The 16,661-nt window shown below is 35.6% G+C and overlaps 1 protein-coding gene across 1 annotated transcript; it reads right to left on the bottom strand.

Annotated features, from left to right (window-relative positions):
* Positions 1–1,380: 1,380 nt before the first annotated feature.
* flt3 (fms related receptor tyrosine kinase 3) lies at positions 1,381–16,088 on the bottom strand. Its single transcript, XM_059326520.1, has 24 exons — positions 15,980–16,088; positions 15,395–15,477; positions 14,695–14,846; positions 12,285–12,409; positions 12,091–12,202; positions 11,597–11,733; positions 11,224–11,399; positions 10,766–10,904; positions 10,506–10,683; positions 9,948–10,048; positions 9,729–9,837; positions 9,414–9,622; positions 9,223–9,329; positions 9,009–9,141; positions 7,535–7,639; positions 7,336–7,446; positions 6,741–6,897; positions 6,503–6,615; positions 6,279–6,400; positions 4,852–4,974; positions 4,651–4,762; positions 4,459–4,558; positions 2,822–2,927; positions 1,381–1,892 (listed from the first exon to the last, which is right to left on the bottom strand). The coding sequence occupies exons 1-24, from the start codon at positions 16,005–16,007 to the stop codon at positions 1,683–1,685; spliced, it is 3,048 nt and encodes a 1,015-aa protein (XP_059182503.1). The 5' UTR covers positions 16,008–16,088; the 3' UTR covers positions 1,381–1,682.
* Positions 16,089–16,661: the final 573 nt, after the last annotated feature.

The raw sequence follows: 16,661 nt of genomic DNA on the forward strand, positions 1-16,661 counted from the left end.
CTACAAAATGTATTGTCACAAACAGATTTTTGGAAGGAAAATCTTTTTTTGGTTAAACTTTATGAAGCAGGGATCCCATAGGTGCTGGAAATCCTTGAAAACACTTGAATTTTAATGTTTTTTTTTAAAGGTTTGAAGTGATTGAATAATGCTTGAAATTTAAGTTGTTTTAAGTCTACTTACAAGCAGGTGACTCATTTTGAAACATGAAACACTTTGTTTGTTACATTTCTGGAGAATTCTGTTTAAAAACAATTTTTTTCACAACACAACAATATCTATTTTTTGTGATGAAGACATGCAATAATCAGTATACTGTATATACAGTAAGCGCTGTATATAAATGTAATTCACAACTCTAAGGTGCTGGAAAAGCTTTATTATGCTTAGAAAATGCTGCATTTGATTGGAAAAGATCTAGGAACCCTGTGACCTACATTATTGTCACAATTTAAATGTTAAATGTGTTAATAAAATTTTATTGCAGATTTAATGCTTGAACAAACAACGAAACAAAGAAACATTACATTAAAAAATCACAAAATATTTGAAAATAAGAAAGCTTGTTTTAAAAAATATATGAATGTGTAAAAAATTGGATTTAACCTGAAATAGCTGTTAACATAATATAAAAGAGCATAAAAAACTGATCACCACATTTCACTACATAACAATATATAATGCATAAATGTACATATATGATAAGTATATGATAAAATTAAAACCAAAAGTCAGCTACAGTATGTGGGCCTAAAGTAGAAAAAAGTTACAATTCCATATCTCAAATGTTTATAGTCCTGAGAATATTTAGGATCCTTTAATGAAACAGTTTTTCATTTTTAGCTGCACAATTTAAATATATTTCATTTTTAGCTGCATGATAAAACAATAAACCACATTTTCATTAATCATTAAAACCTTGTTTTGTTCTTAAATAATATAAAGCAAGTGCATTCTACTGTCACGCTTGAGATCAGTGGCGGTTCTACACAGGGGCCTACAGGGGCCACTGCCCCTGTGAAGAAGCCCTTGGCCCCTGCTGTGGCCCCTGTGTCAAATTAATAATAAAATGGTCATTTGATAACGATGAACAATGGAACAATTCTAACCTTTTTTTTGTTCAAACAATATCTCATTGTACACAAAAGAAACCCAGAATGTGTACATTGTATAATAGTTTAACTCTATGGAGTCTTATAGGGCTATTTTGTCTTTACATGTCTTTGTAAGTTATTTTGTGTCTTTTTTGGTCACTTGTGTCTGTTGTGTCTTTTTTGTGTCTGTTTTAGTTATTTTGTGTCTTTTTTGTCATTTTTATGTCTTCTGTGGGTTTTTTTGGTTATTCTGTCTTCTCATTTTGTGTCTTTTTTGGTAATTTTGTGTCTTCTTTGGTCATTTTGTGTCTTTTTCAAGACATTAAAAGATTTTGAATGCTTAAATATCACCTTTGCCATTTTTTCATGTGCTAATGTGCCCCTCTGATTAAACACTGGCCCCTCCTTGGCCCCCACAGTAAAATTGGTCGAGAACCGCCACTGCTTGAGATTATTACTTAATAAATCCCAGACTTATTGATATTCCCTGGACTGCAACAAAAACTAGGAAAAGGAAAATTCAAACAGAGATTTCTGTTTTTACAAAAGAACCTTTCAGTCAACATGTATTCAGTGACAGAGAAGTGATCACTCTGCATCAGATGACTTCACAAGCTTCTCCTCAGCTGCTGCAGTGTCTGACTCAGACACTTCTGCTTTGTTTTCTTCAGTCGCGCGTGTTTGACAGTAATCATTGGCTGACTGCGTCTGGTTCTGTTTTGTCAAGGCAGAAATGTCCACAATGGCTGCTGTGTTCTGGTAGTCACTGGATGTCTGGTCGAGCATGTTATGGTAGAGCTGAAAGAGGAAGGATACAATGCTATCAGATACAATACAGGTGTATCTCAATACATTAGAATATCATAGAAAATGTTATTTATGTCAGTAATTCAATTCAAAGTGGAAATAACACATTATATAGATCCATCACACACAGAATGAAACAGTTCATGTCTTAATTTATATAATTTCTTCCACTTATAATGATTATGGCTTACATTTAATGAAGACCTTAAATTCAGTGTCTCAAAAAAATTTTATATTACAAAAGACCAATTTTAAAAATATGTTTAATATGGAAATGTTGGCCTCTGAAAAGTATGTCCATCTTTATGGCTCAATACTTGGTTGGGGTTATTTGACTTGAACTACTAGCAAATAATGTTTTTTTTATTTCATAAAAGTTGTGTTTCTGCATCACAACCTTTATCACAAAATGACAATTTAACCATTTGGTCGAGAATGTTTTTAGACGGTAAAAGGTCTTAATTATTAAATGATTTAAGTATATACAGGTGCATCTCAATAAATTAGAATATCATAGAAACATTTATTTATGTCAGTAATTCAATTAAAAAAGTGGAAATAACATGTTATACAGATCCATTACACACAGAATGTCTTTATTTATTTATTCTAATTATAATGATTATGGCTTACATTTAATGAAGACCTTAAATTCAGTGTCTCACAAAACTTGAATATTACAAAAGACCAATTTTAAAAAGTATGTTTAATATGGAAATGTTGGCCTCTGAAAAGTATGTCCATCTATATGACTCAGTACTTGGTTGGGGCTATTTGACTTGAACTACTGGAAATATACTTTTCTATGATATTCTAATGTATTGAGATGCACCCGCATTCACATGTCTAGGTGGAAAAAAAGATAAAAATCTGCTTCAAATAGTCTACTCTACCCATGATATGTTGATCTACAGGCCTACCTTTTCCTCTCGCTCCGTCAGCTGATCACACATAAACGACACCAGTTTGGAGAAAGAGGGACGGTCGCAGGGCTCCAGAGCCCAACACTTACACATCATCTTATACCTGCCGGCCAAATAAAAAGTCACAATGTCAAACATTTTTCTGTATTTGGATGCTTGGATGTCAGTGATATCTAGAGATCAAAGGTCACGGTGCTGCTGTATTGGTTTTGGAGACAATAATCCTTTACTTTACAACAATGTACAAATACTTAATTTGAAGTTAAAGCTCAGGTAAAAGCCCTGCTTAAGTAATAGAATGTAAATATTAAAGCAAAAATTTACTGAAAATGACAAAAGTTCCATTAAATGGCTAATTTTATAGTGATATATATTACTAGATAAATCTAATTTGAGGATAGTTTAATTGTTTTATATAAAGTCAAATTTCTTACAGTAAAAAAAAAATCATACTCTGTAAAGTTAAAAGAAATCAAGTTTGAATTTAAATAAAATACCAATAGGAATATTAACAGGAATATTCTTCCTCCATTAGATGTTTTGTATAATAGTAAAATGCAACTTAAGTTATTAAATAACTGTAGGGGGATTAAAAGGATAATACATCTTCCTGAAATGAGATGAAGTACAGAAACACTCAAGTAGAGTAAAAGTAACTCAAATACTTAATTTAAAGTTAAAACTCAAGTAAAAGTCCTGTTTAAGTAATAGAACGGAAATATTAAAGCAAAAAATATACTTAAAATGACAAAAGATCCATAAAATGACTGATTTTATAGTTTTATGTATAGATTATATTACTGGATAATTGTTACTCAGTATGAGGTTAGTTTAAAAGTCAAATCTCTTACAGTAAAAAATAATGCAAAAAAAGAAAAAGAAAATAAGAATTATACTCTCCAAAGTTAAACGAAATCAAGTTTGAATTTAAATCAAATACCAATAGGAATATTAGCCAGAATATTCTTCCTCCATTAGATGTTTTGTATATAAGTAAAAGGTAACTCAAGTTATTACATAACTGTAGGGGATTATCATCTTTCTGAAATGAAGTGAAGTACAGAAACACTCAAGTAGAGTAAAGTAACTCAAAATTGTTTTAAAGTACAGCACTTGAGTTAATGTAGTTAGTTACGTTCCACCACAGCTTGAAGGTGTTGCCACTCATAAGTTTTGCTGCTATTCTTCATTGTGATTATTGTAATTAACCCTCCTTTAATCTTCGTTTTTTCAGGAACAGAAATAAGCCAAATCCCAATAAACATTGTTTATATTTCATTAATAACTCCATTTCAAACCATTTCAATCAATATTTAGTGCAATGGAGTTATTTACCTTTCACAGATCATGGTTCAATGAGAATAATTCACTTTTTTTCATAAAAACTGCATGTTAAATCTTTTTTTAATGTACACCTACAAAATACAATGGTTTTACATGACAATGCTTTTATTTTTTTTAATTTTTTGTTGTTGTTGTTTTTAAGAAAAAATACTTTAATCTATTTATTTATTTTTAAACTTTGAAATGGGTCAATTTGACCCCCAACATAAGAGAGTGAAAAGAGTTAAATAATAACTGTATGTGCAGAGGTAGTGAGTGTTTTTAATCTCTTGAAATAAAAAGACTCTTACACAGACTCGCTGGCGTAGTACGGGCACTCCATCTTAAAGCCTCTCTCAATCATCGAGTAGAACGTGTGATCCACCTTCATGCCCGGGTACGGAGTAACACCTGACGGTTACATACACACACAGTTGGCATTAATCATTGATTATGTGCTTGTCTTTGTAGTGCTACAGAGAGGGCTGTGGGCTAAACGCTACCGAGTGAGAAGATCTCCCAGAGCAGAATGCCATAAGCCCAGACGTCACTCTTCATGGTGTAGATGCCATGAAAGGTACTCTCTGGGGCCATCCACTTCACCGGCAAACGCACCTGCAAAGCCACATGACGTGTGAGAAGTGATAAAAAATAAATACAGAACTTAGCAGCCGGTGAATCCTGTGAGATAACATCTGACATACATTTCCTCTCACAACATAGTTGGAGTCATTGTCGATGTCTCGAGCCAGTCCGAAGTCACCAATTTTCACCAGTCTGCCCTTTGTCACCAACACGTTACGGGCTGCCAGGTCTCGATGGATGCACTGCAGGCAGACAGGATGTTCACTTCAACCACAACACATATAGTCCACAGAGACAGAGGCTGTGGCCGCGGTTTGACATTTAATCATTTTGTGTTCTTTGTTGATACGTCAATGTACTGGACTTACATGTGACATGTGAGTTTTGAAAGGCTGAAAACAACAGCGGTGGAAAAGTACATTTGCTCAAGTACTGTACTTAAGTAAAAACATTTTTACCATACGAGTACTTGAGTATTTCCATTTTCTGCTACTTTATACTTCTATTCCACTACATCTCAGAGGAAAATTGTGTACTGGATTTATTCAATGTATAAAATGCCATATTATACTGAAAAATGCCCATAACAACTACAGATGTAAGAAAATATTGGTACACTTAAGTATTGAGATATTATGTTTTGTGATGCTGTATCGATTCTTAAAAGCTCTGTTTGGACATGATAGTGTGTTTTTTATAATATGAAAGGGTTCAGTAAAATTCGATTTTTTAAAAATTGAAATATATCGCCTTGCTTACAGTATCTGAATATTTTAAAACATAACCTTTGTATTATCATATCGCCAGATTCTTAGCAATACACATCCCTAATCATTGGCGGAATGTAACTATGTACATTTACTCAAGTACTTTACTTAAGTACAATTTTGATGTACTTGTACGTCATACTTTTATACTTCTATTCTACTACATTTTGAGACAAATATTGTACTTTTTACTCCACTAAATTAAGCTGCCAACTTAAGTTACTATTCAGGTCGAGACATGTTTTTTAAAATGAAATATCATAACAGTATATAAAGTAGTTAAAATGACCCCTACCTTAAGAAAATTAAAATGCTGCATACATAAATGCATCAATAATAATAATCCAATAATATATTTGGAATATATAAAACAATCTGAGTGGGTCCATTCTGCATAACAAGTATGTTTACTTATGATACTTTAAGTACATTTTGATGCTGGTACTTTTGTACTTTGACTGAAGTAAGTTTTGAATGCAGGACTTTTACTTGTAGTGGAGTAATTTCACAGTGTGGTATTAGTACTTTTACTTGAGTAAGGGATCTGAATACTTTTCCACCACTGGCCCTAATAACAATTTCCTAAAAAGAAAGTCTTCAAATAGCCATTTTGACTGATTATTGGTCCAAATTTGCCAAAATATACATTTGATGAACTATGTAACATGAAGAACAGTGAGAAGCCAAAACTAGGGCTTGTTTGATATTATGTGTCAGGAGTGTGTGATAGACAGATGTAAATGTAGACAGTTTACACAGTGTGGCCCCTAGTCTCTCACATTCTTGGAGGAGAGGAACTCCATGCCTTTGGCCACTTGGACGGCAAAGCTGAGCAGGTCATCAAAGGTCAGGGTTTGCAGGTCTTCTGTCTGATCGTCTGGGTTGTCGTAGATGGCTGGGTCTGCAGATGAACCGGGATCAGTTAGGATCAACACATCTCAGAGGGATCTGTTAATCTATGCTCAATGTGATGTGTTAATGTCTCGTGACTTCGTTTCCTCACCTTCAAAACTGTCCATGTCACTAGAGTTGATGGTGAGGAGAGCGATCTCCTCCTGCCCTCTGGTGGTTGAGCTGTGCATAGGCACATAATTGTCCACTGCTTTGTCAAGCTCACTGAGAAAACACAAATGTGATTGTTATTTAAAAGTTAAACTTCCAGCAGAGTCATTTAACAACTATGCCTGCACATGTATAGAATAATGTCTTTATGTTTGATGTCTGTTTCCAGTTGTCCCCACCCAGAGCTTTTCCTGGGCTGCAGGTTGTGGTAAAGGCTGCTGAAACGGTCCTTGTTGAAAGCGTCGGTCACAGACTTGTGGTAGCGCTCTCTGTTTGTCTTTAAGTAGTTCAGCAGATCTCCATAACGACAGTACTGGAAAATCAGGTATATGGGTCCTGTATCGGGGAAAACATATAATAAAAATGATCTAAAAACATGGCAATAGATGCATCATCCCATCTGACAAAAGTATAGAAGCCCTTTTCTACCAAAAATAATACGTTAGTGTTGCAAAATAATGACTTTGTATCTTTGTTGATTATTTCTGAGATACCAAGTCATTATTTTAAGAAAGTTTTTCATCGTTTTGCAATACTTATTCATAATGTTGCAATACAAAGTCATTATTTGGAGAAAGTTTTTCCCTATTCTGAGAAGGCTTCTTATACTTTTGACATACTAACAAAGTCATCATGAGTTTCATCAAATTTTTTCCTCTAACTTGTAGAAATGGGCTTCCATACAAAGCCAACTACCTACTTGGGAGAAAGTCAGGTGCAATGAGTGCATGCAGATTTGTTGTGCACGTGTGTAATTATCAGTGGCGGCTGTACCTGTGTCTGTGCACGCCCCGAGCAGGTTAACAATGTTGGCATGGTGACCGATGTGAGTCAGCATCTTGAGCTCTGACATCAAAGCCTCCTTCTCCACCGTCTGGTGTTTTTCTGCAGCGTCAAATATCACATCAGCTACTAAAATGACCTCCATAACATTTTAGATTTCGCCCACAGAATAAATATTTGAAACGCTGACCTTTCAGCATCTTGACGGCCACCTGCTGTGAGACTCCAGGCTTGCTGATGCCATAAGCTGTAGCCTGGACCACCATGCCAAAAGCCCCAGAGCCCAGTTCTGAACCTGAGGGGGACACAGAAAAACTCAGCACACATATTCACCTCCCAGGCAAGTGAAACTTTAGTGTCACATTGTTATCAAACAATAACATAACAAGTACATTTTCTCATGTACTGTACTTACAATAATACTTCACATTCAAAATTACTATATGTGCAGTACTGTGCAAACATCTTAGGCAGGTGTGAAAAAATGCCTAGAAGAATTGATGCTGGTCACACCAAATATTGATTTGATTTAGATTTTTTTTCTGTTCACTCACCTTGCATTTTGTTAATTGATAAAAAACTATGAACTATTAACATTTCTATTTTTTAAAGCATAATTATTTTAGAGCATTTTTCACACCTGCCTAACGCTTTTGCACAGTGCTGTCTATCAATTATTCGCCCTTTGTTACGTTGAATTATTGAAATAAGACGTTTTTCTCACACATTTCAGACAGATTATGCCCAAGTGTTTTAAATCATAAGATTTTAGTGAAAATGCATGTGTTTGGAAAGTGATGAGTATACAACTGGATGAATGAGACTTGGATTGTGCTGCAAGAGTTGTGTGAGAGTTTGTGAACAGTTATTTTCATATATTTATTTTTTTTGCTTCACCCGTTTACTTCAATTCATCAAGAATTTTCTCAGCTCTTGGTTTCTCTGTTCACCATGGAGGCATGTGAGAAAAAGTGAGTGAGTTTTCTTCAAGAATTCAAGGTAATATAAGGTGGGTAACTGGTATAGAAATGGTCATTTTGGGGGTGAAATATTCAGAAGGATACTGTCTTGAGGGACTTATATTTTACTTGAGTATTTCCACTTCTACATTCTACAGAATCGACAGGAATATTTTTAGCTCACTACATTTATTTGCCAGCTGTAGTTCAGATTAATTGAAGATCAATTTTAGAAATGAAATACACTGGATATCCTTCAGAAAAAAACAATGCACTGTTTAACCTTAATCTAGTGGTACCCAACTTTATTAGCCAGATGTCTATGAGTTGTAAGTAGTCCCACCAAAGACTGATATCCCCTCTAAACTTCTTCATTTAAATACCTGTTCAAGGCCCAAAGATGTGAAACTCTAAGATTAGACAAAAAATCTCAAACTAATTCCAAATGTATGTAGCTGAACTTTTCTTCTGTTCTCTCCCATCAAGCATTTTGCAACTCCCAAAGATGATCTCCTTTGTAAGGGGCCCATGTCCTGGGTTGGAGACCCCATGAGTAACCTTACTTGTTATACTTTAAGTAAATGTGGATATTTTGTTCCAAGTGGGATTTTAAATGCTAGGTTTTTACCTTTATATTCACAAAATTGGGTTTTTCTTTCATGACTTGTTGTATTTCTGGTGTCTACTGCTTGGTGTAGTTCATACCCAGTTCCAGGTTCTCTCTGGGAAACTCCCATTTCAGGTCGTAACCAAACTCCTTGAAGTCTATGTAGATGTAATCATTGTCATTGGGTCCGACCATCTGGATCATCTGGAGCTGCGACTGATACTGTGGTTTCTATTGGAAGCACAAAAGGATTGGCGTCATATCCTCATTTGTGTTTGTGTGTGCGCATGTGTGTGTATGTGTAATACATACCTTCTTTTTCACAAAGTACGTAAGCACTATGCTTACTACTGTCAAAGCCAGGAACAGAATAAAAATGGCTACTTTCAGCACCATCGGGACGGAATCATTTTGATGACCTAAAAACAAAGACGGAGGAGAGTTTGTATGACATAAAAAAAACAATTGATGTCATACTTTTAATGCTGAATTGATCTTGCTACCTGTGGAGGCCTGGACTAAAGCTGGGTCGAAGATTGAGAAATAAGGATAGCACCAGGAGCCGACAGAGTTTGTCAGGCAAAACCTTAAATGTTTTCCAGCCGCTTGATCTTTCCTCAGAGAGATACTGATTGTCTTCTCACAGAGGACATCAGTGTCTGTATGAGAGGCACCTGGGATCTTCTCCCAGGAAGAGTCTGTTTCACAGTTGCTATGAGACAAAGAGCAGAGACTTGAGGAAATCTGAAATGTATGCCAATGTGTGTGTGTGTCTGTGTGTGTGTGCACCAATAGGACTACAATGACAGTGAGCATACCTCTCATTGGATGCAGAACAAGACAACCAGGTAAAGTTTGCAGGTACAAGAGTCACAGTCTCAAAAGTGACATTGACATTGTTGCTCCTGAATTTGCATGCTGGTTTGTCTGAAAACAAAGTCAGTGGACAATTAGATGTAAAATATAACTGTAAACTTATAAAAGTGGTTTAATCGTGCAGAAGTTAATATCAGACATATACAATAACTCTCTCTTACCTACAACACACACGGATATAGTCTTTGTTTCTTTTTGTCCTCCAGCCTCCAGGTGCAATTTATAATCTCCTGATTTGCGAACCCCACATAGACTCACATTCCTGAGAAGGAAACATTCATATGATACCATCCACATGTCACACTGACCATAATATAGGCTAATGACAGTATGTATGATCATCACATTATCTGCTAAAGAACACTTAGGACAATATCCAAAAAAATGTCTGTAACTCACTCAGTAACCAAAAACACCTAAATACAGTTTCTCAGCAAAATAAATGTCCTGCACCTTGTTGACTGCAGAGTTATTTAAGAACACACAAGTTGTATTCACTGGGTGCTTTTAAAAATGGTCACACTAAGGTAAATCATGATGGTGACTACACACTGCACCAGAAAGAAAGGGTAAGTTCACCTGAGTCATATGGTGTGTAATACTTGACACTGACTGAGAGATTAAGCTCAGAATCTGTAAAAATATAAAACTTTGTCCAGCTGTTTCTTTGTCTAAACATGCATTACAGGGTTAATGCAAATGCAACATCATGCAACTACCTGTGTTTTGTTACCCAAGCCTCTCTGATGCATTTAGCCATATTTTTATCAGGAGCCTCCCAGGAGCATTGCTGGAGCACAGGGTGGTAGGAAACATTGGCCTGCAAACAGGAGCTGGAAGCATTCTGAGCTGGTATGATCTTGGTCTCATCCAGCTGGACAGAGAGGAAACCCTCAGCTGAGACAACACAAGAGGTAAATCAAAACATGCACAAATTATACAAACAAAATGACAGTTCATTGGTAACAGCGGCTCTAACCTCTGACATGAATGTCAACAGACTTTGTTTTGTCCTCTGGACTCCTGCAGGAATATGTGCCACTGTGGTTCACACCAACGGATTCAAAGAACAGGTAGGCCATCTCAGTTTTTCCATGTATGTCACTTTTAATGCACATCTGGTACAAAAATACAAGTTGTTGTGATTTGAATAGAATACATTAATGCAGTTGCTTGTGATTTATATCTTAGACTGAGAAATATTAAAATGGTAAGTTAGTTTTGAAAGGTACAGGTCACCTCAGAATAAAAAAATAACTGCTCACAACTTACACCAAAACAATCTAGACTGATAAATAGAACTACAGGTAATAGAAAAAAAAATATTTTTTTGGGTGGGTGAACAGTCACTTCAAGACAAAGGAAAATATTACATATTTGTTCACATAAAAATTCGAATAAAATGTCAATGGGAAGTCGAAGTGGGTATTACTCTACCTCTCCCTTGACTTTAGGGGGACACCCTAATGTTGTGGCATCCATTGTTTTTCCGCCTTTCTCCCACCAAGGTTGGATGTCATAGGATGTAATTCGGCAGCGAAGAAGTAAAGACTGACCAGGGCTCACAGTCACATTAGAAACCTCACTAGTTCTCATAACGTGACTGGTTACGTCTGAAACACACAGTAGAGCCTCAAGTCAACTCAGTTTTTAAATTAGAAATGGTCCATATGCTGTAACCTGCTTTCCCTTCAACCTTTTCAAATAGTTGAAGGGAAAATTTTGCAAATTAGCTTCCGTTAGTGACAATTTATTATTGATAAATAATTTGTGAGATGTATTGAATTAATTTGTTAAAATATTTAGCTACCGTAGTCGTACAGTTGGGAGCATTCTTGTCCTTCATTGTTAGTAGCACAACACATCAATCCTGTACCCTCATATTTAATGCTGCTTATTGTGATCTCAGTCCTTCCACCTGTTGTAGGAACATCTGTCCCATCAATTCTGTTAAAAAGAAGATCATGATTTAGAAAATCACACTACAATAAGATGTTTTTTAAACCCTCGAAACCTACCCGAACCAAAGCTTATAACAGAAGAACTGTAAGGCCAAAATGCATGTATGAGACTTCATATGATAGGTTACATTTTGTAGCTTCTGTTTAGCATCTGCCTAAAACACAACCTAAACTACAACAGTTCAAACAAACAAAATCTTTTTTTAAATTTTAACCCCTACCTGCAAATGGGCAGGCGGGTTATCAGAGGGGTTAATAAAGTAAGCATAAGTAGACTGCATTGTTATAAGTTAATTAAACATCCTCTGCATAATACACATAAATGTTACGGATAACATCTTACCCATCCAGTTCAACTTTAGGCTTTGGCCATCCCTCGGAGCTGCACGTGAAATAAGGGGAAGTCCGTGGTACATCTACTTTGTCCAGCATCAGCTTTGGTTTTGTGGGTCGTTCTAAATCATTTAACATAGTTATGTCGGCATCAATCAGTCTTTAGTGTTTGCTTGCCGTGCAGAGCTCTAAGCTGTTACTCACTCATTACTACATGCAGAGCCACGGTCATGGAGGACCTGGACTCGTCGCTAGTTTCACATCTCAGCGTGTACTCCCCTGAATCTGCCTCAGAAAGAGGTGGCAGGACCATGGAGTGACTCTCATTCCTGGTGAGGTTTATGAAAAAGCCTCAGTTTAATTACATATCAGTGATGGAAAAAGTATTCAAATCCCTTATTTAAGTAAAAGTACTAATACCACACTGTGAAATTACTCCACTACAAGTAAAAGTCCTGCATTCAAAACTTACTTCAGTAAAAGTACAAAAGTACCACCATCAAAATGTACTTTAAGTATGAAAAGTAAAAGTACTCGTTATGCAGAGTGACCCCACTCAGATTGTTACAAATATTCCAAATATATTATTGTATTATCATTCTTGATACATTTATGTACAGGCACATCTCAATACATTAGAATATCATAGAAAGTTTGTTTATGTCAGTAATTAAATTCCAAAAGCGGAAATAACACATTATGTATATCCATTACACACAGAATGAAAATTTCATGTCTTAATCTATTCAATTTATTAGGGCCTCGGGGCGAGCACTACTGTTATTCTGTGGATTTCTTCTTCTTCCTCTTCCAGACGAAATTTCGTCCCGTTACTAGTCCTACAACTTGAAGAGTTGCAGGACAAATTATATATCAAAACGCGCGGTTTGGTTGGGATCGGTGTGCTATTACTTTTCTCTACAGAACACAAATTTTTTGCGACGTAAGTCGTGAAAAACTGCCCAAAATTTTGCATTGAAATGAATGGGACGGCCGACAAAAAATGAGCGAAAAAGAACAATAATTGGATATTTTTAAACGTCTACTTCTCTGGCAATATTTCACCTAGAGACTCCATTTAAACTTTAAACAGTAGACACAAGTCTTGTGTATCGGTGTATTAATCCACGTTTCGATAGGTCATATAGTTTTTTATCAATCCCTGTTCAATGACCATGATCATTTTTGGAGAAATTCTGAGATTATAATGGGTGTGTATTGCACGGAATGTTCGTGTCACAGTGTGTGACATCATCGCCAGAGTGTAGAGGGAGAGAAGAAATTGTCAAAAAATAAATTTGAAAACTGCGCTCCAGGCCGCAAATTCCACTCTACAGAAATAATTTATACATAGAAACGTAGGAAAATTTGTCTTCTCACTCACAATCCTCTGGTAAAGCTGTCAGAGTTATAGTTTGGGTGTAGGACGCATAGATGTGCCACCAACACCCACCAACAGCCTCATTGGCTCCCATATTAAAAACGCAGGAAGATTTCGAGAAAAAAAAAAGGGAAATCGAACAGTTTTTTTAGATCGCTCTAAAAAAGCAATTTTTTTATTTTTCTTAAAAAAAAACATATGTAGACGTTCTCGAAGACCTCAGGGCGCTCAAAGTGAAGTCGGATCAAGGATAGGTATTATGGTTTTGCCAAAAATGCTTTCTGTTCGAGGCCAGAAATTCCAGTCCACCTCTGGACCTCTGTTCACCTCTGGCTGCTGTCACTGGCTGGTGTCAGTTAATTCTGTTGATTGCTTTGATCTGATTGCCTTTGATCTTTGATGTGATTACAGTTACAGATACACACACACATGCGCGTAAGCATGCACACTCCTCACACATGCATACACTCCTCACACATGCATACACACACACACACACACACACACACACAAACACACACACACACACACAACTTTATGCGATTTTCGCTACACACACACACACACACACACACACACACACACACGTAACTTTATGCGATTTTCGCTACACACACACACACACACACACACACACACACACACACACACACACACACACATTTTGAGGTTAAAGGGCATTGTTTGAAATCTCTGAAGAGTCTCATCATAGTGTACACACACCGGCAGTAGCCCCCGTGGCCCTTTCAAAATTTCCCCAGAGGAAATTTTCTAGTTTTAATTATAATGATGATAGCTTACATTTAATGAAGACCTAAAATTCAGTGTCTCAAAAAAAGTTTAATATTACAAAAGACCAATTTTAAAAAGTATGTTTAATATGGAAATGTTGGCCTCTGAAAGTATGTCCAAATGCACTACTTGGTTGGGGCTATTTGACTTGAACTACTGGAAATTGACTTTTGCATCATATTCTAATGTATTGAGATGCACCTGTAAGCAGTATTTTACTGTTGTCAAAGTAGGGCTAATTTTAACTATTTAATGTTAATAATTTATTATATTGATCATTTTTTTTATGTTAAATCTCAAGTTAAAATGTAACTAAAGCCGGCAGCTACATGTAGGGGTGAAAAATACAGCACTTAAGTAAATGTACTGAGTTACCTTCCATCACTAAATTATATACACATAATAAAAAGGAATAACACACACACAGAGACATCCACTTACACTGTCAGTACTAAGTCCGCTCCTCTGATCCAGTGGCAGACGGGGTGATCGGAGAAGTTCTCCAGGGAGATGACAAGTTTCTTACCAACTAACACATCGACGCTGACAGAACCAGATGCATTCAGATAGTCAGCTGGCACAAAACATGCCACCTGCAAGACAAGAACCACCATTTAATCCTCCTCTATTAAGAACAAAAAACGGTTATACCAGTAATTTCAGGTGTACAACCTATTTTATACAATCTATGTGTACAACATTAATCAGAACATTTGCTAATTGTAATATGCTTTTCTTACTGTTACATTTATAATAATAGCTTGTCTTGTGTTTGCTTTTACAGGTGTCATCACTTTACAGGTTATAGTAAAATGGCACATAAAGGGACAGACTAATGAATTCTGATGAGCAGAAACAAACCAAGTGAGTTCTGTCAAGTTTGTTCTATTTCCTTCTCTGCTGTTTCACAACCTGTTGTTGCGCTGCAGTTTTGTTTTTCTGTTTCTAAGTGAATCCATGTCATGTACTCTAAAATACATTAAACCCTGTTATCTAAATGCACTGCAGGCCCAACACATTATGTTCACATTATGCATTCATTGTGAGAGATTCTCTAAACTCAATAATGTTTCAGAAATATCCAGAAAGAATACTAGCCTACATATCATATGTTTTATTAATTTGAATGGAGCTTTTTCACCTCATCACTGGGCACACAGACCGGATTCTGTGCTGTCAAACCATCAGAGCAGTGAAGTGTGACAGCACACAGCAGAAACACAGCTAGAAAGAGAAAATAAAACTTTAAATGTTTGTATATATTTTCTGAATGGTATGAGGTGATTAAAAATATATGCTTTAATATGAGTGCAATCATAAAAATGAGAAACAATAATAATGTTGTGATAAAGATAGGTTAATTACATAGTTGATTTCTTTTCAATGTTACGATATTGGTTATACAGTTAGGATATACTGGATATACTTTAAAAAAAATAAAATCTGATAACTTATTTTTATTTATTATTGATTAATTTTTGAACCAAAGTGTTTCATCAAAAAATATCTGTTTCTGACTGAAACTTACTACACTCAAAAATCAACAGGAAAGATATTATTCTATCATAATTTTCGGGAGAAAAAAAATACTACATCAGGCTAAACAGTTGGAAAAATATTTATAAACATCTTTTTTGTTTTATCTTTATTTATTTATTCATAAGTAATTAATCCTGCCAACACTGCCAATAAGATCCGATTAGAGACTTGAAGTGGTCTGACTCACCCGCAATCATCTTTCTCTGCCTCCGCATTGATGCTTTCTGTCTGTCAGTGACACATATTCATTATCCTGCCAACGCGAAACTCAGATGTAGAAAATGTGTACACTACCTTTTAAACAGGGGAAGTATAACTGGAAATGATGACGCTGTCAGCCACGCCTGGCGCTTCAATATTTTGATGTGTAAAAACAAAACAAAAAAACAAGACCGAAATGTGCAAGAAATTGTTTATAATGTCACAATTGAATATTCTTACACTACCATACTAATGCATTAATGTGCATTGCAGTCGTATTTCAAGTGTTTGTATGATAAAATAACTGCTGAGTAAAATAGGCTTCGCAAATACTAAAATTTTATTTTTTTAAATATATTTTATTATTATTTTATTTATTTAAGTGGGAGAAGACAAAGGTGATCACAAGATCTGAGGTGTTTTTTTAAAATTATGTTTTCAAATAAAATAATCACAATTTTGCATTGATTGCCCTATATAATATTATTATATTAGTATTTTTTTTAGCCAATGCCTTGGGTTTTGTCCTTTTGTTGTATTCTTGTGCATCCGTTTTTCTGTGCACGCTGGTGTAGGTTTGCACAAATTAAGTTATTGAATGTAGCAATAATCAGCTTCGGTTTACCAATTGGCATACATTTTAACCTATCGGATGCCTGAAAGCACAC

The sequence above is a fragment of the Centropristis striata genome, chromosome 23 (genome assembly GCF_030273125.1).
Source record: "Centropristis striata isolate RG_2023a ecotype Rhode Island chromosome 23, C.striata_1.0, whole genome shotgun sequence".
Classification (NCBI taxonomy): domain Eukaryota; kingdom Metazoa; phylum Chordata; class Actinopteri; order Perciformes; family Serranidae; genus Centropristis; species Centropristis striata.